At 33.9% G+C, this 16958-nt stretch overlaps 1 protein-coding gene across 3 annotated transcripts in view; it reads left to right on the top strand.

The window, feature by feature from the left end:
* Ank3 (ankyrin 3) overlaps positions 1–16958 on the top strand; it is a 321771-nt gene that overhangs the window by 240980 nt on the left and 63833 nt on the right. For all 3 annotated transcript variants that reach the window (XM_076834218.1, XM_076834220.1, XM_076834219.1), the window contains 3 exons: positions 3600–3706; positions 8692–8916; positions 11678–11832. In XM_076834218.1, coding sequence (XP_076690333.1) covers positions 3600–3706; positions 8692–8916; positions 11678–11832 — 487 coding nt within the window. The remainder of the gene's footprint in view (positions 1–3599; positions 3707–8691; positions 8917–11677; positions 11833–16958) is intronic.

Here is a 16958-nt window from a genome sequence, read left to right as displayed (position 1 = left end):
TATTTTCTCTCCTCTTTTTGTTTTTAAAAAAATTTCCCCTAGTTTTCATTTCAATTTCAATGCTGTCATTTTACTTTCTGAGAGCTCTTTTTTTTCCCTCTAGTTTTTTTTAAAGCATTCTCTTATATCATAGGTATAAAAAAGATCTCATCTCTCACTTGATAATTACGAAAAAATTCAAGTTTTCTTAAAAATTTTGAGTGTTCTTGAAAAGCATCCGTTTCTTCCAGTTTGTTTATCTTGTTTGTTGGCTTATTTTGTTTTTCATATTAGCTTTTCCCAGCTGTCTAGTGGTTCTTGGCTGGCTACTCTCTAACAGGCTCACGGAAAGCTCTGTGTGTGGTGTACCAACTCTTCAGTCATGATGTCTACTGAAGTCAAAAGCCTGTGACCTTTCACTGACTGAGAGATTCCAGTAGGCAGATGAGAATCCTCCAAGATTTCCCTTTTCTTCCTAGAACCTCTCTGTTCTTGTCTGTTTGGGAGGCCAGGAAAGAAAGAAGGATGGGAGATCTGAATATTCCATATATAAACTATCAATTAATCCTCATTGTCAGTAAAATGCATGTAAACTTCTAGTCTTCTGTCTCTGGTCTCTATGCCATGAGTCTTCTGCAAGTGTTGTTGCTGGTGGTGGGTGGGGTTAATCAATCAATGGTGGGGCTCATGCAGGACAAATCACTTTTTTAAAGGAATTTGAACCAATCTGTCTTTCTGCTGATGTCTTTTCTCTCATTTTCTTTATCTTCCCCCCACCTCCCCCGGCCACCCCAATGTTTATTTTAAAATACTTGACTGTCGTTTTACTAGAGGGTTAACAAGGAAGCAAATCTTTAGCAGGATAAAAACTGAGACTTCTTTATTTTTGGTCTGTGGAATATTATCTTTCGTCAGATTTGGAGCATTCATTTTTTTCAAGTATAGCTTCTGCCTTATTTCCTTCTTAGATGCTTCTGAGAGTACGGTCACACTTGTTTTTAAACTTTTCACTGTTTCAGTGTCTCACACTATTTTATGTATTTTTATTCTTTTTGTGTATTTTTTCCATTTATGGTTTCAATGTACTAGCCCTGTTTTTTGTTGTGTCTAAGTCAAGAACCGACATTTAATATGAAACTGAACAGATGCATGTGCAGTTCATTTTTATGTGTATTTTGGTGTTCTGTTGGGTGTTCTGTTGAATCTTCTGTCTTTCATATATTTTCTCTTTCCCCTTGTTTTTTCTTTTTATTGATGCATTATAATTATATATGATAGTGGAATGCATTGGTACATATTTGCATATGCACATAATATAACAGTGTAATTTTTTCAATTTCATTCCCTGTCCTTTTCCTCCCCTCATTGCTTTCCCCTGGTTCCCTCCTTCTATTCTACTAGTTTTCCTTCTATTTTCATGAGATTCCCACTACTACCACCCTTTTTTGCTTCTTTTCCGTCTGTTTTTCTCTCTAGCCTTCACATGAGAAACAAAAAACAACATACCACTGTTTACTTGTTGAGTCCAGGTTTTTTCACTTAATATGCTCAAGTTTCATCCATTTTCCTGAAAATGTCATAATTTCTTCTTTATGGCTGAAGAAAACTCCATTGTGTATACTACGTTTTCTGTATCCATTCATCTGCTGACAGGCTAGTTCCATAGTTTGTCTGGTGTGAACTGTGCCTCTGTAAACGTGGGTATGCACGTATCACTATACCACACTGACTTTAATTCTTGGGGATAAATATGGATCAGTGGTATTGTTGGGTCATAGTGTGGCTCCATTCCTATCTTTTTGAGGGTCTTCCTGATTTCCATTGTACTAATTTACAATCCCATCAACAGTATAAAAGTGTTCCATTTTCCCCAGCATTAACTGGTTGTTTGTATTTTTGAGAGATGCCATTCTAAATCTCAGTGTAGTTTTTTTGGTTTGTATTCCCCCAGTTGCTAAAGATGTTGAATTTTTTTCCTATATTTGTTAGTCATTTGTATTTCTTCTTTTGAGAAGTGTCTTTTTAGTTTATTTGCCCATTTACTGATTGGGTTTTTGTTTTTTTGAGCTCTTTACATATTTAGGATATTAATCCTCTATCAGAAAAGTAGCTAGCCAACGTCTTCTCCCATTTTGTAAGTTCTGTCTTTATGCTCATATTCCCTTTGCTATTTAATTTGATGCCATCCCACTTGTTTCCTGTGCTTTAGGAGTTTTATTTAGGAGTTTATTAATGAAATTGACCAAATTGACCGAATTAAGGAAGTTGCTACCTGTATGTTGGAGTGTTGACCCTGTTTTCTTCTTCCTAGCTCTTTGATCTGTTTTGAATTGATGTTTGTGCAGGCTGAGAGACAGGGATCTAGTTTCATTCTTCTATGCATTCCTCCCATTTTATTAAATATGGGAGTCAGAGATAAAGTTCTTGTTAGCTTACCTCAAAATCTAGATGACCTTTGAGTCTTCATAGTGTCTATCTGGGCTTGTTTTGTTTTTGTTTTTGTTCATGTGCTCTGGCCATACTTGGGAAATTTTCATTTTATGCTGGATTTGTGTTTGAAAAATTGTGGACACACCCAATGGTGATATATTCCTCCAGAGATGGTTTACCCTCCCCCAGCTAGGACAACAGAGAAGCAGATGACCATTTAATCCAATCAAGATTTTGGTGAAATGAGGCTGGTTTGCAGTCCTGGAAAAGTTCCTACTACTTCTGGTTTGTCCTGTCCCTGCAGAGTACTTGCTTGCAATTCTGGTATGATCTTCAAGTCCACTTCCCATTAGCAAGTTCTAAACTCTTTAATCATTTTCTTATGAAACTGCTGAAAAGTTCCATTATACTTTATAGGGATTTTTCTGATTAGATTTTCAGCTTTCTGTTCTGTGTGGCCCCAGAATTCCTCAAATATCTAATGGAAAACTGTAGCGTGCTTGAAGCAACCCATATCTTTACCAACTCCTCTCTGGTTTTTCCACTCCTCAGCAGTGTTCCCTGTGAAACAAAGCCCAAGTTCTTCCTGTGCTAGTAACTGACAAGTGTCAACTTAAAAATAACAAAATCTCAGCTCAACTTTTCATGAGTATAGTTCCTCTGAGAAGTTTCACCTTCTCAGAGTATAGTTCCTTTAGTTCTCAGTGCCTCTGCTGCCCTTTACTGCCTTCAGACTTCTATATTTACCTGGTTTACTTCACTGAATGGCTGCTAGCAGCTTTGTCCCACTTGGAATTAGAAGTCATCAAGATTGAAATTTTTTATTTTTATTTTGAGAACGGGGAAAAGATTTTACAGTTGATATAGGATTAATCTGAACCTGTGTTAAAGTACATAAAATCATTGCTATTAGTTCCATGACACTCCTTTTACCATGCACATTACTCAGGTACTCTCTTGAAATATTGAAATAATATAGTGTATCAGTAGACTTTACTTTTTAATGTTCTTGCACTCAGACTATATATCTACCTATATTAGAAAATTCACAAATTCTTTATTTTGAATGTTAGTCTATCCACATTTATAAAGAAATACAGATATACTTTGTGTACAAAACACCAATGTCTTTTCTGTCTTTATGGGATGTTATGTGTGACACTGATAGACTATATTGTTTTATTTTTCAGCATCTAACATTCACAAGGGAATTTGATTCAGATTCTCTTAGACATTACAGCTGGGCTGCTGACACCTTGGACAATGTAAATCTTGTCTCAAGTCCTGTTCATTCTGGGTAAGGAACCTAAATGTCATTTTTCTTTCTCCTATCAAATTAACATTGCATTTATTATTTAAAATTATAAATTAACCCTGACAACTTTCATATACATGAATATATTCATATATAAAATATATACTCAGTATATGTGACATGCAATTATAAATCATTTAATAATTTTTAACAAATCTGTATATCTATTTTTATTGTTTATTTAAAGTACAGTGTTAGAAAAGTATTACATTAAATTAATTAGATGATTGGTGCAACAAAAGTTCTTTTACATCTTTAATTTTCCTTTTCAATAAACATAATTTTAACAATCATTCTTCTTCATTTTATTTTACTAGCCAAATGAATTTTTCCCTAGGTATTCTTTCAAATAAAAATTAAATGTCTGAGTATTTATGTTAATTTATCTGATTGTGTTTGTGCTTTGCATCTAATGATAGAAGAATTTCAGATAGGCACTTTGGCACATGTCTGTAATCCCAAGTCCTCAGGAGACTGAGTGAAGAGAATCACAAGTTGGAGGCTAGCCTGGGCAACTTAGCCAGATCCTGTTTCAAAATATAAAAATAAAAGGAGCTGGGAATGTAGCTCAGTGATAGAGTGCCTACCTATGTGAGACTCAAGAGTTCAATCCCTAGTGCTGCAAAAAAAAAAAAAAAAAAGGAATTTCAATCAAACATTAATTGTTTTGCACTCTGGTAGTCTCATCTTTGTGTGTGTGTGTGTATGTGTAATATAGACCTTTTACTTGACGAATGATTTTGACATTGATTGACAAGTGATTTTCCTTTAAAAAGTATAAGCTTGAAAGTTTCCAGTTGACATTATAAAATTTTCCTTTTACATTCTTGAAGCAAAAATGTAATTGAAATATATAAAATTATTAATTGAAAATTAATTTTAAAAGATAGTAAAGAAATTCACTTTTAGAAAGTGAACAAAGAAATATCTGTGTACCAGAAATGCTGAATAAAAACCACATAAAAGAAATTCCTCATTGCTGTCTCTCTGGCCAGTGGAATTTAAGGCAGAAGGCTACAGGTGATCTGCTTTGATAAGTGAATCAATAAATAAGAGCATTTTTAGATATTGGGTTCTTTATCAGTAGGTAATTCAAATGGAATGATTGCCATTGATATAAACAGAATAAAAATAATTTGTTAAAATCATGACTATTTCATAGTATTTTTGTCTTTAAGACTGGCAGTGAGACTTTTTGTTGTGATCAAAGACAAGAGATGATTTAGAATTAAATAAGTTACTGGAAGCACCTTACAAAGTATTTTCTGCTGCTTCTAGTTAAAATAACTTTTAACAGCTAAAATTTACCTAGCTCTTTTTATGTACCTGGCCTTAAACTAAGTCTTTTACATGTATTATCTCATTTAATACTTACTTGAACCTTTAGATTACACTAAAGATTTATTCATTGTCTCCATTTTGTAGATGATAAGTCAGAGGGAAAGAAATATATGATAGGTTAAAATATCAATTTAGAATTTTGTCTTTTGTAATTCTGAGAAAGGAATCCATGCAATGTCATTTGAATAAAAGTAATTTATGTGAAATTGTTTTTAAAGCTCCAAATTCCATGTGGTATTTGAATTATTAACATTGTATTTTGAATTATTATAATTCAGAAAAATTTTGAATTATTATGGTAATATTAATTTTAAACTTTCTAAAATATTCATATGATTTATATTAGATGTATGGTATGTGGGCCCAAAATTGTAAAAACCCCCACAAGAAAAATCAGATTTGAGAAATAAAAAATGAAACTCTTGCCATACCTGCAGTAGACATGTCCATTTTTTTTTTAATCAGGGTTGATGAATTGTCACCATAGAGCTATCATCACTTTGCAATTTCCACATACAAAAGAAATATTCTAGAGTTTAATTTAGTAAACTGAGAAGTTGAGGAAATATGAAATAATCAGAAGTGAACTTTCCCATACATTGGAGATGATGAAGAATTTGAATATGCAGATTATTTCCTCTTTCCCTTGAAATTTCATTGAGGACAGAAGACTTGTACAATAAAGCAAAATAACAGTGTTGGACTTATTTGAATAGGAGGAAAGAGAGATGTTGTACACTTGAAAATATTTCACTATTGCCAGGTCTGTAGAGTAATTTATTCAGCCATTTAAGGCAAAATACTTTTCCAGGTTGTCCCACAAATGCCGAATGCCATGGTTTCATTTTCTGATGATTTTTGTTTTTCTTTGCTTGTCATTGACATTTTCTGTTGCTTGCTTCTAATTATCTCAAATTAATTTCCCCATTTGCTTTCTAAATTATTTTGCAGCTATTCTTCTCCACTTCCTCAGTATGATTCAAGGTGATAATTGTGTCCTTTATGTGAACCATCTTTTCTGTATTTTTAATATATGTGAATTTTTCTCACAGTTAGATTGTGTCAGTCTCTGTAGTGTGTCAGCATCTGTCATCCTGCTGTTCTCAGAACTAGAAACATTCATATGTTAGTTTTAGGATCATGTGTAGAATTCATGCTATAGTTTAAATGTTATTAAGATACAAATATTATTAAACATCACATTAATTTGTTTTTCTTTGTTGGTATAAATTATGTTGCATGACTTTTTCAGCACATTATTTAAGGAATGAGTTTGGAAAGCAAATCACAATGTTATTGACCTATATTCTGCCTAACACATATTCTTACCTTTCTTTAGTCTGTTGGCCTATGAAGTTAAAAACCTTAGAACAGGAAATGATTGTTAAGGGTAGCAACCAAGCACTGTGTGCTTCGGAGAACACAGAGAAAGAGATTCTTCTAGTTTCTCATTAAAATCATTTTAGCCATATTTTGTCCATTTGATTCTGATATTCTTTGTAGCTAGTGGATGTTTTTAAACTAAACTTGATACCCTTACTCTACCTTCAGAGTGCTCAGCTACAATCACTATAGATCCACATCTATCCATCCATTAATGTTAATAACCATGTCACACAACTAGGCAGTTTCTAGGCACACATAACAAAATAGTTTGCACTTGCAAAATAAATATTCTATAAACATATGTGTTTACTGTGTGCTAGAACTGTGCACAGCTCTACAAGTCAAGCAGTGAACAAGATAGCCCTGATATGAATCACTTGTCTATATTGTTGAGACTCGGCTGTTACCAGAGCAACAAACATTCCCCTCTCAGTGGAAATTCTATGGGGATTTGTACGAATACAACTGAAATTTTTAAACTCAAAGTTTGTCTTGCATCTTTTTATTTTAAACTTTTTTGTCTTGAACCATTTTTAATCCATTTTGTTTCTATTGGTTCCAATGAAAATATTTTACTACTAAATAGAGAAAATCAGATTTTTGTCATAGGCTTCTTTATACTGTTGTCGTGTTACATTCATTATTGAATAAAAAAATAGTTTCGTATATGTATTATACATATACATACATATTATTGTGTGTGTCTAGGAAAAAGAAAGCACCCCTGAACAATTTCCAGTGAGCCTCATATCATTTAGCATTGGAAATAATTCTTGTAGGCACTTGAACAAGTGAACAAATATCTTTTCTTTTGAATGGAGAGGAGTCTTTTCCCCTCTTACCTTGAATACCAGTGATCCCAGTCTCTGAAAATAGATAGACTGTTATCAAACATACAGTTAATTCAGAGTGAAATAATTAAATCCATAAATAAGCAAAAAGGGTGTGAGGGTACATCCACCTTAAGATGAGCAGAGTTGGTTCTGGAAATCTGCTTGGTTGAAAAATTATCCCCATCCTGTTGCTCTTCTCCCTATGGGGATTATAGGCTAATTTGTTTTGTTGAAGAGGTAGGTCATTCTTTCCAAGGTTAAGAGCCAGCATTCTTCAGAAAAGAGTCCATAAGGGGTTAAGCTCTATTTGCAGAATGTTAGCACTGTGTTTAGATGAAAATATCATAAAGAATTTTGATGGATGGGATTATTTTTTTCTCCAAAAATGCTGTAAGAATTCAGACAGCTTTCTCATTATCAACATTTGGTGCTCTTCTAGTAGTAAGTATATTTCCCATATGAAAGTTAGAATGCAAGAAGTATAGTTTGTGTTCCCCTGTCTGATATACACTGTTCCATATGATGGACTCACTGAATTATGTTCATCAGAGTAGAACTCTGGAACAACAATAGATGGGCTCATACATGATAGGAAGCAGGGATTCCAATATGCTCTTATTCATATTTGACACAGTTTCTTTATATTGCCATACTTACATGTTAATAAATATTTTCCTTACTAATTTTAAAGACCAAATGACAGAATTATATAATTTAGAGGCATTTTCTTAAAAGACTATATTCTACTTTTTGTATTACTGCATATAATGTCTAAATGTAGATTATTTTATAATTCCATTTTTATACTGGAAATATTTAATCCCTTTCCATCAAAATTGTCTTAGAAAATCTAGTCATCTGCTTTTATTTTTATATTCTGTTTCATCTTAGTAAAAACTAGAGTGTTGGTATGGTTAAATATTCCTTTACTTTATGAGTTGTACATGTTAGACATACTGTGGAGTTTCATCTTACTTGTAGTAGGGAAAGAGATTACATAGTTAACATATGGCAGAAACCACTTATAGTTAAAATAACCTTGAATGTACGTTAAACTACCCATAAAGACCACGAAGAGTATTGGTTTTTTTTTTTTTAAATCATGGCTGTATTTTTAATAGCTAGTTTTTATACCAACTTTGAGAGATTCTCTGTTCCCTCAATGAGAGCATCTCAGAAAGTGGTTAGCTTCTGGGAGGCCATGTTCCACCAAATGTAAGTTGTATTTCAGCTTTTTGCCCAGTGCACAAGTTTAATGCATGTTTGATGTGACTCCACTGTATTTGCTTCCAATTTATCTTGAGAAAAATCAATAGCTACATTGTCTGTCACTTTGAACTGTAACCTTTAATTTGAAAACCCACTCTGGAGATGATTCAAGTCTGTCCTCTGGTCTTCTCCCTACAGGTTTCTGGTTAGCTTTATGGTGGATGCAAGAGGTGGCTCCATGAGAGGAAGTCGGCACCACGGGATGAGAATCATCATTCCTCCACGCAAGTGTACAGCCCCCACCCGAATCACCTGCCGTTTGGTAAAGAGACATAAACTGGCCAACCCACCCCCCATGGTGGAAGGAGAGGGATTAGCCAGTAGGCTGGTAGAAATGGGTCCTGCAGGGGCACAATTTTTAGGGTAAGTTTTGCTGATTTTAATCTTAGCCCTCTTACCACATTTTCTATTTTCTTCACCCTTGTTAACTTAAGGAGTTAACTATTAAAATGACTTAGTTGAACCTGATTGAGGATACTTTTTGTGTAGTGTCAAAGGTCACAAAGCTGTATGATTCTGTGAGAGGCTATTAGGCTGGTTTCTTAACTCAGTTTGCTGGTCAAGGCTTTTACTAACCGAGAAGCATGTTCTCTGCTCAGCGAGTGCACGGAACCCCATCGACCCCCGTGCAAGTCAAGGCACGATTCCTAGAAAAACCTACAGATGCTGGAATTGTATCACTTCATTAAATAAGTGTATACTCTGGGGATGTCCTTTTAAAGATAATTTTTAGGGACACAGTCCATTGTGATATGGTACTTTATAAAAAGGAAAAATAAATTGAATTCGTTCTCTGAGGTGGCACTTGGGTGCAAATCAGGCAGGCTCTGTCGTGACTGACAGTTTGTTCATAATTTCCCCTTCTCGTTTCTCTTCCTGCTGCATGGATGTTATTCAGTAAACTGCATCTTCCTACCAATCCTCCCCCTGTAAATGAGGGTGAGAGCTTGGTTAGCCGAATCCTGCAGCTTGGGCCTCAAGGAACAAAATTTATTGGGTAGGATCTTTATAGACAAGATACAGAATGTCTACAATTTTTTTTTTCCATTTTCAATTTTTTTCTGTCACACTCATGGTCTTATTCTTGTCTTAAGTTTATTTTTATTTTTTAAGTTTTTTAATGCTTTCAGTTGATGTGTGTCACTGAAAGAAAAAAAATCATAGTGGCTTGACTTAATGTAGCACCGCTACCTATCTTGTGCTTTTCAAGCATGTGGAATTCACTGCAAGCATTCTGCTTTCATAACCTTGTGCTTCTATAAACCTTTCTTTAATTTGAAATGTTTCTTCTGAATATACTTTTTAAGCTAGACTCACAGTCTTCAAGTTTAGCCCAGTGTAAGAGAAGGTATTTGCAGGCTTTGAATCAACATTTGCTATCAATGATATATATGTATGTGTGTATATTTGTCTCTATGTGTATAATTAGATCTTTATTTCTCTTTTTTTTTTTAAAGTACTTACGAGTACTCTGTAATCTTTATGGGCTTAGAAAAGAAAAACTCATCAATAAGTAAAATGATTTTGAGAAGTATTGGGAATACATGATATTTAAAGACATTGAATTAGGTAGCAAACAATATTCTGTTGTTGAATTGTTTTGTTTTGTCTTGTTTAAGCTGAAATGTGTTGATGTTTGTTGTTTGTTCGCTTGTCTGGTTGTTGTATTTGCCTTGGCAGTCTGCATGAAGAGACCTGTTATGAAAAGTTATGCTTGGCTTTCACCTTGGTCAAAGGCCCTGTTCATACCTTCTCTCCAGTACTGTTGAATGTCAAACGCAAAGCCACATTCCTTCAATATTGACAGAGACAGTATCTGACACATTAACCTGCAAAGATTGTATCTTGTTCTCAAAAGAATAAACAAATAAAATTTAATGTACAATATAGTAAGATGTTAAAAATTGTAGTAAATATCTTAATAGTTCTTGAAATTATTAGCACTGTTAGGAATAGTTGTTTTTGTTTCTGCCTATTAAAGAATAGAGGCTAATATTAATAAATTATATTTAAAATCTTAATCTAAATTATGACTATTTTGCTAAAAGTAAAATTATAATTATCCCCATTTTAAATGAATATTTCTATAAAAACAAATAAAATATTCATATTTTCATTATTTGATCTTTTCAACTACTATCCCTTTTTATTCTCTCCTTATTTAAACCCATATCTCCTATTATTACATGTACATGAACACATAGATTAAGAGATGAGGTTACATACAACCTCTGTAGGAGAATAATGATACTGTCTACTTAAATGTCATAAAATAAAGCTGCACAATCCAACTACATAAACTGTGTGTGATTGTGGTCTGCTTATTTCCATCCATCTTTTTTAGTATTTATCCCATTTTAAAATTTAACAAAATTATTTCCCATGGCTTGATTGGCTATCTTCAATTTGCAGCCATTCTTTTTACATTCCTTTGCAAAAGGACACTGTCAAGAATTATTAAGTCTTTATTGACAATTTCAAACCAACAAGTGCTTTTCCAGGAAGTTTGCAGTATTCCTGTACAGTTTATGTTAGAGCCAGGAAATGAAGCTGCCCACTCCCTATTCACAAATTCAAAATATGAGAAACTACACAGGCCATGAGGGTCTTAGAAATTGACTGCTGGAGCAAGTAGATTGCTCTATGGATTGTTTTATTGCTAAGGGAAAAATGTAATGGTGATCTCTCAAATTAGGAAATTGACAGAACTTCTTTTTTAAAGAAATGACTGTGTCCTTTTAAATCGCTAGCATTTTGTATAATATACCTTCTTGTGTTTAAAAAAAAAATGGAACAACTTTCTTTCTTATGGCCTATTTTAATATTTAAATTCCTTGATTCAAATTTCCTATGTATATGGTGCTGAATATTTTCCCCTATTAAGTTTAATGCCTAACATATGGTAGGCCTTCAAGAATTGTTTGTGAGTGAATGAATGATGGCATGTTATCAGGCTTTTAATATATTATTATTGAACAAGCAAATGATTCTGCAGCTTTGAACTCATTCCCAACCTGAGTGGCACCTCTGATTTTCAATCAAACATTGTTGATGAAACATTTTTGAGTATGATACTATAAATATATTTAATTTGATACCAAAATAATGTGGATTTTTTTTCCAGCCCTGTCATAGTGGAAATTCCTCACTTTGGGTCCATGAGGGGAAAAGAGAGAGAACTCATTGTTCTTCGAAGTGAAAATGGTGAAACATGGAAGGAACATCAATTTGACAGTAAAAACGAAGATTTAACCGAATTACTTAATGGCATGGATGAAGGTAATAATGATGACTCCTTTTTTCTGTCAGTATTTGCAGGCAGAAACAGGGAATTACTGGATTGAATGAAACAGTACCTGAGCTTCTCTTTGTTGTATTTTAAGCTGGGATCCAAGTTCCTCAGCATTTGCGATTTTCAGTATCTATGGCATAAAGTTCCATTTAATTTAACAACTGTCCTCCTCCCCCACCTCCACACACACACTACAGATGTGCAATATTCTGGTGATTCTTTTAGTTTTAATCAAATGTATCAAACTTTCCAAATCCCAAGAAAGTTTTCTAAGTCAAAAGGGATAAGGTGAGATGAAATAATAATGAAAGGCATGTGAAGCATGTGGAGCATTTTCAAGAAAATAAGTTCACATTTTATTTTTGGAATTATTATTTCCAGACTTTTTCAGTTCATTCAGTTTTCTCCCAGTGTATTTCAATATTCTTCCTGAATTTTTAATATTGCTTGGGCCATAACAAGTTTAAAAAATAAGTTTCAAGATAATTATTGGAGTCTGTGGTGTTTTGGTGTCTTATTCTTTGACCTATTAAGAACAGCAAAACAAATCTTATTTTAGGATGACTGATGCTTAGAATCATAGCAGTTTTTCTTAGTAGACATTGATAGTAGACTGGTTTTGAGAGTAGTTATTTGACAGAGATTTCCTTAAATAATGTGAGAGGGAGGGGAAACCAAGCTCATGAAATCTGATGCTATAGACAAAAATGTCAGAGCTAATCTTTTTACTTTGTATTTATTTCCTAATCACTGCGAATTCAGCCATTGTTTTAAATTATAGCTTTAGTGGAGATGTAATTCACATCCTATAAAATTCATATTTATTAATTCATTGAGTTTTAGAATGTATCTAACAGGGTTTCTTCCAGGTTCAGAGTGTAGACAGAGGAGCTAGACAAACTTAGTATTTGAAGGATAGCTTGGACAAGTCACTTAATCCCTGTGTGCCTTTTTCTTGGGTAAAACAGAGGAAACCCACTTTGCTTTATAGAATTACTATTAAAAATAATAAATATTTATGTGAAGTGCTCTTATTTCAGAAATAGTCCTTTTCACACAATGAGCCCTTGATAAATTTCAGTTACTATCACCGTTATATTTATTCTACAAGGGAAAAAAAATGTCATGCCAAAAGTTTTGTATAAGATATGGTCACTACCAACCATGAATGTTAAAGATGCTTTATAGCCAGGTAGATAGAAACTAATAATTGGAGAAATCCAGCATTTATGAGGCACTGGTAACTGCCTTTATATATGAAAAGTTTAAAAAGAAAATATAGCATTATAAACTCAGTCGTTTTACTCCTACTTTACAGGGAAAGGAACTAAAATTCAGAGAAGTCAAGTAATTATCTAAGATTAACTTACTAAATAGCAGCACTGGGGATGAAATCTAGTTCTATATTTCTAAGAGTTTTAACTGTATCCCACTTATTTTAGAAATGTGTACCCTGTGAAGAAGAAAACAAACCCACAGTGGAAAATTGCTACAGACTTCCAAGTTTGGTCCAGATTAGATTGGGTCTAGATTAGGATCAGGTACATTTAATGCATATATGCTATTTAAGGAATATACATATACTAATATTTATATTACATGCTATCTACAAATTCAAGTAATTTCTTAAGGATGGGAACATTCAGTGGGGATTAAAATTTCTAATTAGTATTATCTGAACTTGTTCTAAAGCATGACAGATAGTCATTCTCTTACATGACATGAAGAGAAACACAGTCAAAAGTTTTTAAAAGAATAATGCTTAGAATGAATTAGCATTTGTGGAAGTGCTGAAAGAATTTTTAACCTGATGATTCAGGTTAAAAAATGGAGAGATTAAGAGGAATGAATTTTCTAGAGATGACAGTCATCCTTTTAAAGAAAACAAAGTATGAAAAATGTTTTTAAGGATCCAGTATTTCCTAAATACTAAAGTGGTTTTGAAAATGTAATGTCTACTACAAAAAAAACTTTTCTTTTAATGGATAGCTACTTGATACTGTAAGTTTCCTTGAAGGCAAGATACATACCTTCCTCCTCTTGTCACCAGAGTCAGGCACAGAGGTAGTAGACAGAAAGATATAAGTATAAGCCAGAAAGTATAAGCCATCTGGAGGAATGGTCTCTCTAGTCTGTTTCCTCTACCCCAGTCTTCATTAATATTAATCCCCTGGAAAAAAAATAGCAGAACTCTTGAATTTGGAAAAAAATGAAAAGCTGAAACTATTCTCAAAGAACACTGACTATTCTAAGACAGTGCTACCCAATAGAACTTAATGATGATGGAAATGTACTACACCTGTGCTATCCAAATAAGTAATCTCTAGTCATACATGGTTCTTGAGCACTTAAAATGTAAATCATGCAACTGAGGAAGGTAATTTTTTGTTTTTGATTCATTTAAGATAGCCACATGGCCAGTGGCAACCTCATTGGACAGTGCATTTTTAGCAAGAATACTGAATACTCTAATAATACATTCTTCATTTTTGAGCATATGTTATATATAGTATGACCTATCAGGCAAAAGTCAGTTTTTTTTTCCAAATTTTCAGGTTTCTTTTGGGGGGGTGTGCTTTTATTATTTCACACATCACATAATGTGTTTTGTTTTTAATAAGTCAGTTTTCAAATAGGAATAAGTCCTGTCTTTGCTTAGACAAATGGTGTCCCAAAGACAGCTACGCCAATGGTTAAAGAAACAGTGATATAATTCTCTGCCCTGGATTCTGTGTGTTATCCTGGAAATGGCAGATTAAGTTTCTTTGCTACATTTTTAAAGACCAGATATAATTTGATTTTATTTTAAATAATTAAAAGGAATTATAAATAGTTCCAGGTTTAAAGAATCAAGCCCTACAGACTATGAGAGCAAAAATGAGAACTAAGTTTTCAAGGCACAGTGGTTTTTATGTGTATTAAATTTAAAAATAATAATAATGAAGGAATAGTAACACATTTTATAACTGAAGCTTTATTTGATTTTGTACCAAATTCAAGTCTTAAGTTCCACACTCCTATCCCCACAAATATGTCATTCTTATCAGAACATTCCCCCCCTCTAAAACCAAGCAAAAATAGAAATCAATCTATCTGTTTAAAAGAAGTTAACCTGTTATTTTCCAGCTAGTTATCGTCCAACTAGTCAAACCTCTAGTGGGGCAGAAGCATAAGTGCCACAGAGAAGGTTGTGTGTTTTGTGTTCTTATCTCTCCACTCTGGGCCTCTCTCCTTTTTGCTCCTGGATTACTGTTAACAAGAGAAAAGCCATGCATGATATAAACCAGTGACCAGATCCTTCAAGATTTCCTTAAGGAAAAGAGAAGTAAATTGGCGTATGATTATTTTATTTAACTTATTAATTTCCATAGTTCATAACAATTAGGCTTCATCTGCCATATATATATGATCCGTGATAATGTGTATCTTATTATAAATGTTTCCTTTTTAAACTTCCTTTTGCATAAATGAATTCTGTATGCTACTTAATAACCAGTCTACATGCTAATTACCAGTCCCATTGTACTCTCTGGTCTGAAAATTTTAATACCCAAGTCTTTAAAAATTATCTTAGGCTGAGCACAGTAGAGCACACCTGTAATCCCAGTGACTCAGGAGGGTGAGGCAGGAGAATCACAAGATCAATGCACTTCAGCAATTTAGCAAGACCCTCAGAAACTTATAAAGACTCTGTCTCAAAATAAAAAACAAAAAGGACTGGGTGTAGCTCTGGTGAAGTAGTCCTGGGTTCGATGCCCATTACCAAAATAATAAAAAATAAAAATCATCTTAGCCATTATTTTGGTCTCTGATTTTTACTAAACAACAAAATTGTAAAGTTTGGATATGTTCTATGGTGTTTTAAAATGTACAAAGCCTTTCCATGTACTTAAATTTAATTATAAAACAACTTCAGGAAAAGCCAGGAAGAAGAGAATTTGCTCATCTTAGTAATGTGATTGGGACCATGATCTGTGGAAATTACATAGATCAGAATTCCCAGTCTGTCTCTACTACTTATTAGTTAAGTGACTCTAACCAAGTGCTCACTCTCTCTACAACTTAGTTTAAGTGTGTGCAGGGAGGACACCTCAGAGTGAATTAATGGGCAGCAGAGGAGCTACTCTATGTTAAATTCATACCTCCTTCCCTGATGCTTGACCATTGCTTGCCCAGTGTTCAGTCACAGTCACAGAGACCATGTTAAGTTGTGTAAGGAGAGCAAGTGGAGTCTGACATCCTGCCTCTCTGACTTATCACTCCATTGCTTTGGCACTGGCCCAAGAACAAATGGGCACTCTTTTCAAATTTGTTCAGTGCTGCTATTTGCTTGCCAAGCTGTCTACTTGCCTCATGTGGGCACCCTTTCCCATATTGCACGAGGACACCATGGGCTAGACATAACACCCCACCCCCACCATCCAATCAGGAAATAGTAAATAGGTGGACCTGAACTTCCAAAATTTGGGCTTCTGTTTCCACACCCACTTGTCTTTCTACTGCAATCCTTTGCCCTCCTGTATGCTCTCAAATGAAGGATGCCTAGGGAAGTGCTTTGTGTAGAACAAAACTGTCACAAAAATGTCAACTGGTATTTAAGCTTTTCATTATTAATAATGATACCCTCTCAGTTCTTGTCTGACTTAAAAAGATATAGCATATGTTCAGGAAAAACTTTAGCTGTAAAATAGTAGAGAAATAAGACCTACTTCTAGCACTCTTAAGCAAGCCCAGGGACAAAGTCATCGGGTTATGCTAATGAAGCAGGTATGTAGCAAAGTTCTCTTGAAGTAAGAAGGCTAGATTAACATAGAGGGCATTTGGTCTGGGTGCAAAGAACCTGCCCTTACCACTAAGGTATCATGTTTCAAGAGCAACTTTTCTCTTTGGCAGCAGATAGATCTGTTTATGCTCTTATCAATTAGTGTATTCCTGGCACAGAAAAAGACTGCAAAACAGAAAACAAACATTTACCACCCTAAATAGTACACCAGATTTAATCTACTTTTTGAGTTTAGTGAAAACCTTATTTTAATTAAACTCTCAGAACTGAATTAAACATGTTAAAATTGTGTTTCCAAAGTCAGATCTCAAAGAGTATTTTAGTTTGTGG

This window comes from Callospermophilus lateralis, chromosome 15 (assembly GCF_048772815.1).
Source record: "Callospermophilus lateralis isolate mCalLat2 chromosome 15, mCalLat2.hap1, whole genome shotgun sequence".
In the NCBI taxonomy this organism is placed as follows: Eukaryota; Metazoa; Chordata; class Mammalia; order Rodentia; family Sciuridae; genus Callospermophilus; species Callospermophilus lateralis.
The sequence above is the reverse complement of the archived record's forward strand: the minus strand, read 5'-3'. Positions and strand labels throughout refer to the sequence as shown.